The sequence below is a fragment of the Pezoporus wallicus genome, unplaced genomic scaffold (assembly GCF_028554395.1).
Source record: "Pezoporus wallicus isolate ANWC-B61680 ecotype Strahan unplaced genomic scaffold, APGP_CSIRO_Pwel_v1 contig_13817, whole genome shotgun sequence".
NCBI lineage: Eukaryota > Metazoa > Chordata > Aves > Psittaciformes > Psittacidae > Pezoporus > Pezoporus wallicus.
This window is the reverse complement of record NW_026637726.1, coordinates 374,263-391,151: the sequence shown is the minus strand read 5'-3', so window position 1 is coordinate 391,151 and position 16,889 is coordinate 374,263. Positions and strand designations below refer to the sequence as shown.

The following is a 16,889-nucleotide window of genomic DNA, read 5'->3' as shown; positions in this document are numbered from 1 at the left end:
ATACCATTATGCAAAAATATCCCAGAAGTTTCCTATTCTCTATTTTATATTCCAGCTACTCCTCTCCAATACTTCATCACTTTTCTAAAGAGACATAGAATTAGGGCATAGGGGGCAATTTATAGATGATATAATAATATATATATGTTATATATAAAAATATATATAGAATATATATAATAATATCGATACATAGATAATAATGATAAATGATGGATGGATGGGATGGTGATGGGAGAGATACCGCGCTTTCCTGTGGCTGCTTCTGACATGCTGATAGCATGAAGGGTATTTATAGGGCTACAAAGATACTGTTTAGAAACAAACAAACCATTAACATCTGATGCTTTCAAAGTATTCTGTCCAAGAAAACAAAATCCAAGTTATGGCTCTCAATGTCACTGTAACTTGGCCTTTTATTGCTGTAAATTGTCTTATTATTTTATAATTAAAAGACAGCTGCTGCCCTCCAATTGTCACTGCTGCTGTATCTGAAGTTAACTTTCACACCCTTAGCCTTTCCTATTTGATTTATTTCTTCAGTGGTGGATTCTAACCAGTCTGCTATGCTGAGCTCTCACCAGGCGGCTGTGGGTTTGCAGGAAGGTATTTGCATAATAACAGGGAAGACTTTAAACTAATCAGGCAAAGATACCCATTAGAGCTACTCTGCACAGTGAAACCCATCTAGGTTTACAGCACTCTGGAAGTGAACCTAAGCTTTTTGTTTCTGACACAGTGGTCTGTTGCTTGTCTTGATAGCCTTCTTTCATGCAGATCTCAAGATAAGGCTCCATAAGCTGTGTTTATGAAATGCTCTTTCTCAGGCAGGCGGCTGTTCTCTCTTGCTGGCATGACTCATGAAAGCTGCTCCAAGCACTGTCTGTGAAGCTCCTGCTGAAGAGACCAGGGTAGGACATGGCCCTTCTGGGAGGCTTCAGTGGAGACCTCCACCTGGTAGCCTAGCATCAGCAGATGATTCCCAGTGCTGGCAGTGGGTTACCCTTTCCTAACACATGCCTCTTTTAAAACAATGGGTGCCATTACATTTTGTTGCACAGTTATTAACCTGCTCACGAACATCTTCTTAGCAGTGGAAGATGAGATGTACCAGTGAAAAACCTTTAGGCGATGCTGTGCAAAACAGCACAGTGTGTGTTAGAGCTAGAAAAGAGAAGGCAACCTAAGAAAGCAGGCTGCTCTCGCATGTGCCTTCCATTTCATCTTGAAAGCAGTAACCCTATAGAGTCTTTACTTATTTATTTTACTTGTTTGGCTTTCATGCAGTGTTTTTTTTTGGTGGTGTGTGGTTGTTGGGTCAACATTCTTTGTGTTTGTTTTGTTCATTGGTTGCTATTTGTGTACTCTGCTTTTCCCATGACTTTGAGCTTTGCATGACGTGATGCTCAACAGCTTACCCTGATGGACCAGCACCGATCAGATATGGCATTAAATGGGAGCAGAGGACCACAGGGGAGTGTGGCTGGAATGGCAGAGAAGGTGAGGGAACTGATCCTCTTCCATCTATCCCCAAATGTACACTCTTTTCCTCTGAAACGTAAACGTAAGTTAGACCTTCTAATTAGAAAAACCACTGCCAGCTTTTGCAGTCCCTTTCTTGTATCAAGGAAACGGGAAAACAGAGATGCGCACACATAGGAACTCAGCACTAGATCACTCCCTGTGATCCTCCTGCATCCTGTTTCCTTATACTGAAAGGGTTTTAAAAGACGAGGCAGACACAAAGAGATTTTTCCCACAGACAGCAGGAAGAGAGGATTTAGAGCTGTAGTCCTTACCTATCCATTCATTCTGACTTGCTGTCCTGGAGTGCTGTAAAGTCACTCCAAAACAAGTTTCCTGCTTACAAAGTGAAGAAAGCAACTATTTACCAGTGGGATGAACTAAAGGCATAATTAAAGAGCCATCATCCAGTTGGATTTGGCCCCAGAATGTCTGTAGGATGTAACGGCAAACCAAACATTTGTGGAAAGGGTCATCTTGGATTTTGCTATAGTGTTGGCACTGGGAGCAGCGGCAGCATGGGTGTGAAAGTGATGGAGCAGCCCCAGTACCAGTGCAGGCAGGGCTGGGGCAGGGAGGCAGCTGGGAGTGAGCTGTTCTTGGTTGTCTTTCTTACTTTGAGCTGTCAGTGAGAGAGGAGGGATAAAAAGTCCATTCAGGTCTTTAAATGTCTTCCGGATGGTTAAAGAGCTGTTGAGAGGGAAGCATGTACGCCCCGCCATGCTGCTTAAACACCCTGGCAGAAAACGGGGCTGCATTATGTCAAACGCAGCCTGTGGATGTGTGTGTGCAACCACGAGGGAGGAGAAGGAAGAAGCAGAATGAGAAACCCTCTTCTTCCTCCTCCTTCACATAGAAGAGGCAGTGCTGCAAGCAGGAGAGAGGCACAAGAGCTAAGGGAGGGAAGGGGCGACAGAGGAAGCATGAGGTTACTGAAAAAGCCCAGTGGGGATCCTGCTGCCCCTTGCCATGCTGACCCCCTGCCACCCCATCATCCACCCCTCCATGGGGTGCCATGGACAAAGTTGCCTGCCAGCTACAGTGTTATTAGGATGCTTTCCAAAGAAGTCCGAAACCAAACCGCAGTGACAAAGTGGGAGTTTCTGTGCCAAGCACCAAGCGAACCCTAAAGGTTAGCTCACTCCTTCATGAACTCCCTGCTTCAAAGTCTCCATCTTTCTTTCACTGGGGAGCAGCGTTTTCTTTAAGCAGTGTTTAGAGGCCAGCAGCCTGCAAGGGTAATCATCCTCGCCTCTGGCAGGAAGAGCTCGCACGCTAGCATTTCTGAACAGGCACTCTTTGTGAATAATTGAATTTGTCTCTGGAGATGAGGATTTCTTCTTCTGTGGGACTGACTGCAGCTCTGCTTCTTAGGTGCAGCTCGCCGTGATTGAGGCAGAAGAATTGTATCGCAGTCGCAGTCGAGGGGTTTGTGAGTATGATGCATAATAGGGGTGATTGCCGTGGAAAGAGTCATTTATAGAGCTCAAAAAAACATCTCATGAGGCAGCAGAGGCATCCTTAAGCACTGGGCAGAGCCCCACTCTGCACTGTGAGGGCCCCAACATGTGTGATGCTCATAGCGCATCGGAACCTGCCAGCGCTGCCACCGCCTGGGATGAAGGGGAGGACCAGTCAGGCCAGCTGCTTGCCCAGGCCAAAAGCAAGCATTGTGCTTCACATATGCCCTGACAACATGTTGTTTGTCCGGGTGTAGCCTCGTTTCCTTTAAAACCTCCTAGCTTTGCAATGGTTTCTGGGTCTCTCTGGAACAGCACACGTACCATGATGGAAAAAGCCCTGCATCCCGCCTCTGAGACAAACATCCCTGCAGCTGCCCCGTCAAGGAAAAGACAATTACAGATATGTCCCCCCTCCAGCTGCCAATGAGGTCCACTGTGCCTGGGCATGTGTCTTCCCTAGGAAGAGATGGATCCCTGCCAGTAGACTTAAGCGATGTGTCTCAAAAGTGTTTCTTGATGTCGTGTTCAGAGGCAGGGCTTAGCTGTTCATTCACATTCATGTCAGCAGAGGGGTGAATGACTGTTTCAGATTCTGGGATTAAGGTAGGAATTGGGGCAAAACACATTTCTGAAGTGAATAAAAACCCATTGAGCCGGGAGGTTTCCCTCTTGTCTTTCATCTCTAAGCACAGCGACTACACTGGGTGGCTGCATTCAGCCAACACAATGCAACGTGGCAGCAGTGTATTTTTAGGATGTTATTTTAAGGGGGGAAACAAATTCTAAGGGCAAGACACAGCTATCTTCTAACTCAAACAAGCTGCTCAGGAATTTCTGTGGCTATTGAATATGCCACATGGCACTTGGGCTGTCTTGTTGAACGGTGATACATGTTTCAGATCAATAAAAAGGCTCATCTGAGACTTTTTTCTCTTCCACATGTTACACAAAATACATTCTCTGGTGGTACAAAGCTTACATGAACTGATCAGCAGGAGAAGCTAAGGTAACCGCACTCCCTTATGAAAGCCCAAATTCTAAACTGAAGTCCAGTTTTGTTGGACTCCAGTATCTGCAGGTAAACCCTGGGTTCTTTGTGTTCTCTGCTCTGAACTGGAAACCAGAGCATGCATCTTTAATAACATTTACTCCCTTCTGTGACTGTCAATTACAATGGCTTGAATATTCTGTTCATCTTCAACTTCAGGACTTCTTGATCCTCTGAGGCAGATCTTTCTCTGTCAGGCTTCTGAGTGACAAGCAGAGATTTCATCCTCGGAGACAATTCCCTTAGCAGTAACCCCTGCATCCAGTACCATGACTGCTCTTAGCACATTTCCTCAGGAAGGGGAGCAATGCAAACAGAAAAGCACTATGCAGCAGCATTTATCCCCTAAAGACATGTCTGGAGGCCTGACCATAGCCTGGCCAGCACTATAAGCTGTTCCAGCTGAAGACCTTAGCCTGCTTAAACACACTAACAAGAGGTTGCATATGGACAAATTAAGGAAGTGGTATAGATGTTGTGGTAGTGTATAAAATAAAGACATGACCAGCGAGGTTTTGCTTCTTTACCTTGAGCTCTGTGCCTTGCATGTTGGAGTTATGGAGAGCTCCATGGTCAGTGAAAGCAGGCAGAGGGGAAGGAAATGGAAAGTGGTTGGAAACAAGTTTGCAGGTGGCAGCTGGCGTTTTCCATAGGCCTTGTCTGAGGTGCAGAGAGGATTATCATTGAAGAAAGTGGCCAACAAAAGCACCGAGGTCTCCTATAAGTTGTTTCAGAAACAACATGTCAAGACTCCCATCATACAGATGTGGACTCAAGGGAGGGCACTGGTAGTGGATGTAGGTGCCTCTTTGAGGGACTATGAGGTTGGCTGGGGCTTTGAGCAACCTGGTCTTGTGGAGGGTGTCCCTGCCCATGGCAGGGAGGTTGGAACTGGATTAGCTTTAAGGTCTTTTGCAAGCCAAACCATTCTACGATTCCATGATCCAGGACATAGGCTTTCTATGCCCTGACGGATGGGCTGTAATTGGCTTTCTGAAAAGCCACAACACAAGGTCCAATTTACGTAGCACTTGCCTCCAATGAGATGCATAACTGATAGGTGTATGCCTAGTTCATGAAACACGATGTGCTTCAAGGACAGTTTGGAAGGATTTACACTTGTCCTGCAATAAAGACAGGTCACAGGACTGGCAGGAACCAGTCCATGCCTGAGGGTGCTGCCATTACCGAAGCTACCAGCTGAATGGGGTAGGAACAGGGGTTAACCACACCAAGTGATGGTGTTGTGCGGTGCTGTAATTCTTCATCCTGCCCAAAATAATTAATGGTGTCCTTCTCTGGAGGAAAAAAAAACAAACAGAAAGAATAAGTAAGGTGAAGTTGGAAAACTCTCAATTTATTCTGTTTTAATGCAGGGGCATTGGTTTTGTTGTTACGCCGGGGTTTTTAAACCCAGCATAATTTTAACCTGCGCATAGAGAATGTAAGAATAACATAATTGAGCTATTTTGGACTAACACAGTGAAGGAAATGAAGCAGGCAAAGAAAGTCCCCTTTTTTGTACACTACCTACCCTATGTTCAACCTTAGCCACCAGACAAGTGTTTGAGAGATTGCAAACCAGTAAACTGCTCACTCTGAGCTTATTTGAAAAGACAAAGCACAAAAAATACAGGTCTTCAACATGGGCTTAGAGTACAGGTAGTGTTTTCAACATAAAGGTTTCACAAGATGTGCTAATTCTATCGCTGTGGCAGGAAACTGAGGCTTTCACATCTGCTTTGAAGTCACACTAAAACGATGAGCATGACTGTGCTGCACATCTGCCTGTCTGCACGGGGCAGACCATTTCAACTTCCTTTTCAGAGACGCTGCAAGGAGCAGGGCAAGAGAGCTACGTGTTTACCAAAGCATCGTCGGGTGAGGATGGGAAAAAGGTGCCTCTTCTCCCTCCTTTGCTTGCTCTTGGTGGCCAGCATTGCAGGTAAGCATGTCAATGGGCCCCCTTGACTCAGCTGATGACAGAGGGTGGCAAGGGGCAGGGTGGCATGTGCAGGCTGGGCTCAGCATGTCTCGGTAGGGCAAGCTGTAGCTGCTAGCAATGATTTTGTTTCCTGACAACTTTCCACTAACCCCAGTTATAACGTGCAGCCAGTAAGGACTAAATGGGCTGCACTGACACGCAGATTAGTTTATTCAAAATACCATTTTTTCACCAGAATTATCACTGAGATGAGCTCAGTTGTATTTAGGGCAATTTGTGCTCATCTCCAATGGGCAAACAGGAAAACTGCTTGTAAAGAGCAAATAAAAAATCTCTCTCTTACACACACATGCATACCTGTGTACGCAGAGAGAGGAAGAGGTGAAACGCTTCAAGGCAAGGGTAAATTGTACTGCTGTGGCCCCTTAAATAGATCCTTCCCTTCCTCTTCCCCACCCAGCCCTCTGTGCAGTGTTAAAAAGACTGAGAAACAAGAGAAACAAGTTTGTCAGTGGGAGTAAAACTGTCAGGAAAGTTGAGTAAGGAGAAAAGCATCCTCGTCCAAGGGAGTTTAAACCAGAACAATCTAAGGAAAACCAGGAAAAAGCCTGATGCTCACAACCCCCTCCACACAGAACTCTTACAACAGACTGGCCACGCTGAATGCAGCAGTGCTTATTGCCAGCTAGGAAGAAGAACGTTGTAGGATACACGTTTTTCCCAATTAAGAAAGGAACAAATTAACGTGTTTGACTGCTGTGGTAAGATGCATCTCAAAATCTCTTCCTATTTTTCTACATCACTGCGGCAAAATGGATTTTAAAAGAAAGTATTTAGTATGTGTATTCATAGGAAATGAAAGTTCTCAAATGCAAAAGAAAAGCATAATAAGAAAGAATTAGACTCCTCAAGACATGCACATGCAGGAAAGCAATGCTCTTTAGGGATGAATAGGACTGCTGGGTTTTTCCTCTGAGGATGAAATCCTCACTGAAACCCCTCAAAGGTGAAAATGGACACCATCGTGCCCTTGATGGAGATCAGACGTGTAAACGTTTGGGAGTTACTCTATTAAGCTTCAAATGGAGCACAAGTATGGGCAGCTGCGTTTGGAAAAATCAAGTTGGCATAAAATGAGACTCATTATATTGAGATGCTAACAAAAAGCTAAGAATGCTTTAACATTAATGGGTTTCAGTTAAAACAATAGTGCGAGGCTACTAACGAGCAACACAAATTAAATGTTGTTTCTACATGTGTAATGTTTTCATCTTCATGTAAATTTATTCCAGTAACTCTTGGTAGGCATTCTTCACATGGTCCTTTAACTTGTTACAGCATTGGTATGAATATGAGAGCTAATTTGCTAGGTGGCCCTTGCTGGTTAGTCTGATTGCAAGATTGCTAATGGCTTTTTCCTCAACTTTTCCTGAGGCAAAACTTGCACTGAAATCAATGAGCACTTGCTATAATAAGCTCTTTGGACTGACAGAAATAGTTTTCAGTAATTTTTCTCACAGCACTTGTCACTCAGGCTTATTTTTATTTGCCCTTTTACATTATCCCCTCTCTTGGGAGTCAATTAAAAGATGAGCAGAGCATGCACAGCAATAAAAATAATGAGATTAGTGTTGGGCATGGCCATCCAGTAGCTTTGCTCTCCATGCACCTAGTTCATGTCACCCTTCAGTGCTTAGGTACCACATCTCAGCCAGCTCTGCAGGGATATGGGACTGTGCCCTTGTTCTTTCCTGTCAAACCAGAGCTGCGGGTGCACCAGGTCCCTGTTTCGCTCCTGGCTCTGCTGGCCGAGTATGGGGCACACCAGGCCACCTGCAGGCATCATTGAGGCTGCCTGGTCCCTGGGAGGGTCCCTGGATTCAGGTATCCCAGAGCCCTGTACCACGGGGTAAAGCAGATGTCAAAGCAAAGAAATTGGTACCCACTTTTAGCAAGTAAGGAAGATGAGCAGCGTGCACTTGCTGCCATGGGGAGTCAGCAGCATGGCTGGTGGGACTGTGGGGCACGTTCTCAAAGCAAATTTGCAGTGTTGTTTTGATACACAGGATAAAATCCAATGGATACAGGGAGCAGCAAGTCTGTACCTAAGAACATCTGCACAAGCACATTTTTTAATGGGGACTCACATGCTCCTTTGGAAACGGCTCTGTGGCTATGACTGATTACTTGTCTGATTACTACAACACCCCATCCATAAATTCTTCATCTCCTTGAGTCTGTCAGTGCCCTCCATACAGGGATTTGGGGACTGTGAGCTTCTTGTTCATAGGAGGGAGAAGCAGCAAGAAATCAGTGTTACTACAGCAGCAGCAAAACTGAGTAGTATAGGCTCCCGTTGAAAGCCCCTTCATTTCACCCATCCATTACTCCTTTATATGGCACACTAAGGACTGCCAACATGTTGTATGAAATTAAATGAGGAAGAAACCATACAGCTCACTCTGACGCCTTAACAGACACTTGTTCAGGTCATGCAGGAGCTGTTTAATAACACAGAGGTAGAAGGACAGGTTTCTCTGTCAAAGCAGTGAAGACAATGATAATGGACGGAAGGAACAGTGCAGGGCAGAATCAGCCAGCAGGGATAATTCATTTGTTCTTGCTAAAATTGCTGGGGCATAACTGGGCCTGGCTTCTGCTTTATTTTTATCACATGAAAGATTTCCATTTTCACAGAGGGACTCAGGGTTCCCATTTCTCTCCTGTGAGTGCGATGGGAGCTCCCTGCCCTCTTCCAGACAACCGTGTGTTTGCTCTCCCTGTTCTCCCTCTGAAGTCTCTGCCGGTGGAGATGTGTAAACCTCTTCCCTGCAAAGCCTGTTTCTACAGTTGCAGGGTCTGCATGGTTGCCTGTGCCTAAGGGACCAAATCACATCAAAGATGGCCTAGGAAGAAGCTTTGTTTAAACATTACTTGCACTGAAAATTGTCCCATTTGCTTTTAAGGCCAGCCTGAAGATGTCATTACAGAAACAGAAGTAGTCCAGGCTTTGCCAGGTACCGACGTGACCCTGGTATGCGGCTTCCCAAAACCACATGCCACCTACATCATACAGACACAGTGGTCCAAGACTGATGACACACAGCTTACCAGAATAGCTGTTTATCACCCTGTTTATGGCACCCACTACTTCACCTTTCCTGAGGCTTCTTACAACTTCTCGGTGTCCTTCAGCACGAGGAGCTGCTGCAGCTGGGATGAGACAGAGGCTTTGTGTTCCCCTGATCCAAATGCCAAGTCCGAATGCAGTCGGTGGGCTCTGCATCTGAAAAACATTACCATTTCCCTTAGCGGGCAGTATGAGTGCAGTTTTGCTACTTACCCTTATGGGACAAAGGCTGCAAAAATCCAGCTTATTGTCAAGGCAGAAGGTAAGTGGTTATGAATGGGATGCTGGGGTTTTTGTAACAGGGGATGGGGGTAAAGGGGTGGGGGAATATCATTAACATTTCTTAGTCTTTGATGGTGACTTCTTTGGGGTTTGCACCGGTGCCACTGAACAGCACTGCCTACACAGTTTGCTACTCACCAGGCGCTCTCTAACTGTTGTTACCTAGCTCATGATTAGGAAACCTTATTTATTTGGAGGAATACAAAGTTAGATGGGAATGGTGAGATGGGCAGTTTCTACATTTTCATTATGGAGAAAAATGCTGCAGAGATGACTGGATGCTGAGATGATGGAGGATGCCGGATCTCCAAACCATGCTGTTCTGCTACTATGGGCATGCAGCCGTGAGCACCAGAGAGAGACAAACAGCCTAGTCTGGTTGAGGCCGAGAGCTGGTATCTGCTGGGCACGTTAGGTGTTAGCTCCATGGAGGGATGTGTCCCACAATGAAAAACAAACTGGAGCAAAGCGGGGAATTGCTTGAAACAATCACAGGAACAGAGATGTGGCTGCTTCTGTCAGCCAAAAGGATGCTGGAAAGCAGCATGACTGCTCTTGGTAAGTAAGCCTCAGGGGAGAGTGTGAACTCCAGGAAGGATATTTAAATTATCCTGGCAAAGGAACAAATGGGTTTAAACAGGACGTGAGTGGATTTGACTACAAATTAAACAAGGGTGGCAACCATTTAGTGCAGCAATTTGGGAACAGCTGTTTAATGCCAGCAGTGAGGGCAAAAGTCCAAACTGCCGTGAAGATGGAGGTGGGCAGGGATGCTGGGCAAGCTTGCTGTTGTGCACATGGGGGACTGAATTTGATGGCCCCCAGAAACCTCTTCCTGACCCAGGTTTCTGTTAACAAGCCAAGAAGGATTAAACTAAATCCTGGCATGGTTTCAGTTAAGAGCTGCAAGGCCAACGTGCTCACTCTGCTTGTGCCCAGGGCTGTAGATACAGCACCCATTCAAAGGTTAGGAGCAGGGTGGGTGCAGGTGATGTTGGGGTAGCAGAGGGTAGCAGTGCTCCCACCACCTCTTTGGCCTGTATGAGGCCAGACTAGTGGCAGGAGGGACATAGGTCCCCATGCTGGGTTGCATCCATCCTGCAGCAGGAAGAGGCCCTGTGCAAGCCTCGTTCACAGAGACATTCACCCCAAACCCTTGCTCCCTGATGGCACCTGCATGGCAGTGGCTTAAAGCACTTTGGTGCTGTTATCCTGGTACAAGTAGTGCTGGTAACCACATGCAGCTTCTGTTCTTCATGCAGTTTGTCTCTTCCTTAATACAATAATAGCGCTAATTAGGCATTGTTCCTTTTCTCTTGCTGGTGCTCTCTGTTGATACTGGCCTGCTCAGTGTTGTTATTGTTGTCTACATGTTAAACGTGGGCAGTTCTTATTCATACAGACGTCATTGTGGCTTTTTTTCAGTAACTACATGATGTAGCAAGCTGTGCTACTAGTAACTGCTTGATTAGAGGGAACTAAGAAAAATCACTTCTCAACATACCTCTTGAAGATCTGTATTTTAAGGTAACCAGATCTTCTGCAATAAATCACTTCAAAAAGGCAAATGATCTCAATCCAGCCTACAAGTGCGGTGGAGAGGAGTACTAGTCACCAATGAAGTACAGCACCTGACTACATCAAAGTGAAGTGAATCCAGATGGATTTAACTTGGAGGCACTGCAAAGCCCGCAGAGCAACAGGCCTAGGTAGGACTGACAAACAAGGAGGACCTTAACTAACATGCTGTTAATGGAGATGGGAATCAAAGACAGGGGAAACAGCACCTGGGAAACGTGACGGTGAGAACAGGCTGAGGCTCTTTGCAGGCTGAACTCTTGGTGCAGCTACTCATCTTCATACTTCCTTCATGCTCCATGGCACATTCGCACAGTAACTTGTCCCAGCAAAGTCTCCTGTGCTGTTTTCTTCTTGGGAAGCCATGGATTTGCTTTCTCTGCCCTTTCTCTTTCCTTTCTGCGCTATCCAGCCCCTTTAGTGCTTGTGCATGCCCTGTCCCACTGTGATAGCTGGCACCTCAACTGCTTGTCTCGAGTGGAAAGCGGAGAGAAGCTGCTTCTGGCACTGGGTCTCCTGGGCTCCACTGAGCACTGCCTTTCTCTATGTCCCTGTGGCACAGGCTGTGTGCTTGCAGTGTCACTCTGTGCTTGGTTGCCAGACATATAGGAAGTTACAGTCACCAGCAAGTCCCCACTACCAAACAGTCCAGACCTGTTAGATATTGCCCTTCCCCTCAAGATTAAACAATTAGTTAGAGTATGCATCTATTTTATCTCACCAGACAAGTAGAGCTACCAGGGGAGCAAAGTTCAGGAGTTTCCCAGTGGTGTCTGCAGGTACCTGCCTAGAAGAAGAGGGAAGGCAGGCCTGGGCAGCACAGTGATGGCACCAGGGCAGGCTGCATGGTGTGACCACTAATGGTCAGACTAATGGTCAGAGGGATTAATGCTCACCAAGGCACCCCTAGCATCCCCTGGCCATCACCGCTTCTCTTCCTGTTTCAGTGCACACACACATGCAGACCTGATGCTTGGACCACCGCTGTGTTCTGATCAGTGCATCACCCTGCCCCTTCCACAGGTGGTCTGGAACTCTGGACTGGGAATGGGGTAGGGTAGGAGGTATCCAAATGCTTTTATGAACCGATGACAAAGGAAAGAGTGGCAAGCTCTCTGCTCCTGATAATGGGCAGGTTGGAGAATAACAACAGGAGCACTTACACTGAAAACCAGGGTTAATCTCAACCTGCCTGACGTGCTGAACACCTTGCTTTGTGAAAGGAGGTTTACAGAGAAAAGGAAATACAAGCGCGCAAAATTGATGTGAAGGTTTATTGCCAAGGAAAGAAAAAAGGAGAAAAATTGAAGCTTCAACTTGCTCTCAGCTCCAAAATGAGACACCTTGATCCTGAATTGAAGCACTGGTTTTCGTGAAATGCCCAAAGTTTCACGTAAAGCCATGAATTAGTCATGCAACTGCATCTAGAATCAGATGCAGAGATTTCACTTAACACATGTACCTGTGGGTAGTGGTTGAAAATTACAGTAGTCTTCTAATCAAAAGTGCCTGTTCCTTGAACAGTAGACCAGTCAATATTGTTTTCTAAAGCACAGTGCATGTCACGTTTCTGATTTTCCTTCTCTGGCTTTTTTTGCTGTCGTTGCAATGATAAAAGAGGAGCAGCACGCCGTGAAGGAAGTGTGGTTAAACCAGACTTTAGAAATTCCATGCCTTGGGGACACGGCCTCAGAAAGTTTGTCCCGTTATCCTTTGAAATGGCTCGTGGTAAGTGTTCTTCCTGTCAGGCTTACATTCCAGAAGGGTAGTTTGGCAGATGGAAATAGACTTTATTGCGTCCTGCAGAACCTGCCAAACAAAAGATACTGGTCATGTTGGACTGCGATAATAAAGGGGAAAAGTACAAACACGGGTTTGCAACATAGACACCACAAACAATAGCTGCTCAAGAAGCAGAGAGGCAAAACTCCATCTTAATTGCTTTTAATTTTTCAGTAATGCCTGTAGAACAGGTATGTGGAAAGGGCCAAATAGAGCTAAACTGTTCCTTATGTTGGATTTCCCAGGGATTTTTGCTGTAGTGAAGCTTTGGTATCTCTGAAAAACACAGGGTTACCATGTAGGGTAGTGAGATATCAAGCAGCTTTGAAACAGAAAGGAAAAGGAGAAAAAGGAGGTGACTGCAATGTTTTGGTTAACCTCTGTATCACAGATACACGCCGACACATGCGAACCCGGTTCTCTAGCTAACCACATAAATACTATGTTAAACACTTTGCTGTGAGCTATAAAGCTCCTTATATTTCCGTACTGCATCCCACTCTCTGGATAAATATTTGCATGTGTGTGTTTTAATGGAATGTTTTAGTATTAATCTCAGTACGTAGAGATAAGTACCAGCCATCAGTATCCTTGAGCTTGACCCTGTTCATTTCTATTTATTGTCACCGAGGTGCTGTAACTGTTGAGGGGTTTCTTAAAGGTGATTTACAAGTGCTTTAGGCTTTTCAGTCTTTTGTCCTGGCTCATTTTCTATCCAGAGCTGCCTTTTGCAGTGCATTCTTCAGATTAAAGTTCTACCAGTTCTTTGAAGGGAACATCCTTGCCCTTACTACTTTTAAGTGAAGGGGAAAGAACCCAAAAGTCAGCATGATGATACATGTGGGTCACCATGAGTCATTCAGAGTACAGCTTGCAAATACGTACTGAGGCACAGACATCCAGGATGTGCAGGTTGCACCTATGTCTAAGGGTGGCTGCCACTTAGGCATTAAAAGATGACTTTTAGATATCGTTATCAGGTTCTCACTATTTAAAATCTAAAACCCCAAGGTTTTTCTTGGAATTTCAGTCACATTTACTGTGTGTAGGATGTTCAGCATAACTTAGATTGCCGCAGTGAGAAAGCGGCCCTGATGCCCTCTCTGCAGGCTACAGAGATCAGGACTTACAAGGCACGGCTATTTACTCTATAGTTATTGGTAAGATGATGACCACTATTGACTTTGAACTTCTGAGAGAGAGCGTATTTGGAAAGAAATAGATGTTGTAAATGTCCCCTTACTGCTATGCAATGCTAGGGGTGCAAGGGAAGATTTTCATAGTGGGAATAGGGTTGATCTATAAAAATAGGGGAATGAAGAGATTCTGGTCTTCACCTATTTTTGCTCTTTTTACAGGAGCAAAATGGCACAAAAGAGGAACTTGTAACCAAGGAGCCCTCCTGTGCTGCAGTGTACAGGAACAGCAGCATGCTCCATGGGCAGAGATTCCACCTGGGTTTGAATAATGCTCTAAAGATTTTCCCCATCAAAATCACAGACGATGGCAAGGTTTTTTCCTGCCATGTGGTGTCCCATCCGGAGAGAGTCCAGAAGAGCAGCACCACTGTGAGAGTATTCGGTAAGAGGCTTACACCAGCTGCCCATTCACTTGCACTTGGAAAGGTAACACTCCTGTCTGGTTCTGAAAGCAGTAGCTTCTGAAATACGCTGTTTGAGGTTTTTTTACATATAAATATTGACATTACATTCTTTTCAGCTGCATTGAGTTAAAATGTTAATAAATAACCCCGTGATTCTTAGGAAGAATTTGAGGCCATTCCTCCAACTGCTGCAATAGGCAGGAGGAGGAGAGGGAAGGTCTGTCACCTGCGGGAAGCTCCTTGTGCCGGATCCCTCTGATAAAAGCTGCAGGGCTAAACACAGCCCAAGCCTGAGAAGCGGAAGCGATGCTTCCTCACAGAGGCTTGAGATGGCCTGAGTATGTCTGAGAGCTGGGCAGTAGAGGATGAGGAAGGCATGAACAAATCTCAGTGAAGTTGAGAGGCTTGGTAGGTTGAGTGAAAACAGACATTCAATCAAGAAAGCTTTTTTTAAGAGGGCACTTCTGGGCTGAAACGCTTTAAAGTATTTCTTTTCTATAACAGAGTCCTTTTAAATACAAGTTTCTGAGAAAATGTATGCTCTTTTCACGTCTAACTTTGCCACACATTGATTTCTCCTTTTTGTAAGAGCTCAGCAGCAGAAACTGCTGCGCTGAATATTGAATTTCTGCTAGACCCAAAATGTTGGTAAATATCCCAGCAAGACAAATGAACGTCAAACTATTAACAGGGGCTGGAGATGTTAAGTGGAAAAGATCTATTGGATCATTCAGAGCTGTGCTTGAGAGCTGCCTGCCAGAACAGTTACCCAGCAAATGTCTTCAAAGCAAGCAGAGGGCAGCGTCCTGTACAGATGTGGAGAAGCATTGCATCTACTCAGAGCTTGCCAGGCAACACCTGGAATACTGTGCTCAGTTTTGGTCCTGGCTATACAAAACCAATGTGGACAGGCTGGAGAGGGTCCAGAGAAGGGCACAAAGATGATCGAGGACAGGAAAGCCTGGTGTGTGAGAAAAAGGCTGAGAGAACTGGGTTTGTTCAGCCTAGAGGAAAGAAGGCTCAGGGGAAACCTTATCACCATATTCTGGTATTTAAATGGTGACTACAACACAGCTGGGGACCCCTTTTTACAAGGAGTCCCATGGAAAAGACAAGGGGTAACGGGCACAAGTTACTCCTCAGGAGATTCTGCCTCAACACAAGAGGCTAATTTGTCACAGTGAGAACAATGAGCCATTGGAATAATCTCCCCAGGGAAGCGGTGGAGTACCCAGCGTTAGGATACTTTAAGATTCAGCTGGACAGGGTGCTGGGACACCCAGTCTAGGTCATGCTTTGCCTAAAAACATTGGACCAGATGATCCTTGAGGTCCCTTCTAACCTGGTATTCTCTTATTCAGCGGTGCCTGTTCTCATCATCAAAAAAAACCAAAAGGAAGAGCAGGCACTAGACTAGGTTTTATTTAGTCTCCCAGCCAACTTTCAGCTGAGATTAGAAGATCCAGTGTACCAGATCTTTTCTTGCAGCTGAAAAAGTATGGTTGTCTTTCGCCGGCCCCACTACCACCTGTACAGTTTTGGCAAGGCAGAAACCAGGATATAATCTTAAGGCATCCATTTTCTGAGAGGAAGAAACCACCAAAGTAAACCAGAAACCAAACAAAAACAAACCAGAAGGGGGGGGAAAAGGGTAACTTCAGGGTTAGTAAAAAAGGGGGAAAAAAATATCTTAATGATAAAGATTAAAGTGAGGGTTAGCCTGGATCTCCTAAGGGGCTGCACTTGTTTCCAGTCCAGTTTTAAGGCTCAGAAAGGGACAGAAGTGCAATTTAGAATCATAGACTAGTTAGGGTTGGAAAGGACCTTAAGATCATCCAGTTCCAACCCCCTCCGTGGGCAGGGACACCTCACACTAAACCATGTCACCCAAGGCTCTGTCCAACCTTTATCCAAGTCTTTATCCAAAACTTTTGAGATTTACTGTATATTAGCACAGTTTCAACAGTCCTTACTTAACAAGTCAGTTAATAGCACTGCAAACCAGCAACCCCAATGGCTAATGCCAGCTTAGAGAGGCTTACCGTACCTGATGACTTTTATCTAGAGAGTCAGCCATGCCTAGAACCAAAATGCTGTGGAAACAAAAGGAAAGACGTTTTCCATCTGTAGTGCATGTGGTGGCCATCAGAAACCCGCTGCTGTGATGTGAAGGTGAGCTCTGGGCTTCCCAGCAAGGCAGGAAGCATCTGTAGTCTGACACCGCCATACATCTGCCCCCGCAACTGCACGGGGATAGTCATTGCTATGCGAATCAGTCATTTTGGGGATGCCTAAAGCCTTCATAGGTGACTTTGGCAAACACCCAGAGCAACCAACAAGTGGGAAGTGTTTTACTTCAGCAGGCCTATGAAGGGTGGCTCTGCAGCCAGAGCCATGGCTGCAGGATGGTTTCAGCTCGTTTCTCCAGCAAAGCCACCCAAGAGTAGTTCAGGTAGGCAGCGACATACGTGATAGATCTTGTGGCAGCAGCTACTGGTACGTGCTTGGAAACCCCTTCCTCAGCCTCAAATCGG

At 45.6% G+C, this 16,889-nt stretch overlaps 1 protein-coding gene across 1 annotated transcript in view; it reads left to right on the top strand.

Moving 5' to 3' along the window:
* The first annotated feature begins 3,841 nt into the window (after positions 1-3,841).
* Positions 3,842-16,889, top strand: part of CD96 (CD96 molecule) — a 29,309-nt gene continuing 16,261 nt past the window's right edge. The window contains exons 1-5 of the mRNA XM_057407413.1: positions 3,842-4,065; positions 5,863-5,980; positions 8,947-9,372; positions 12,589-12,698; positions 14,111-14,333. Of these exons, the coding sequence (XP_057263396.1) occupies positions 5,923-5,980; positions 8,947-9,372; positions 12,589-12,698; positions 14,111-14,333 (817 nt within the window). The 5' untranslated portion in view covers positions 3,842-4,065; positions 5,863-5,922. The remainder of the gene's footprint in view (positions 4,066-5,862; positions 5,981-8,946; positions 9,373-12,588; positions 12,699-14,110; positions 14,334-16,889) is intronic.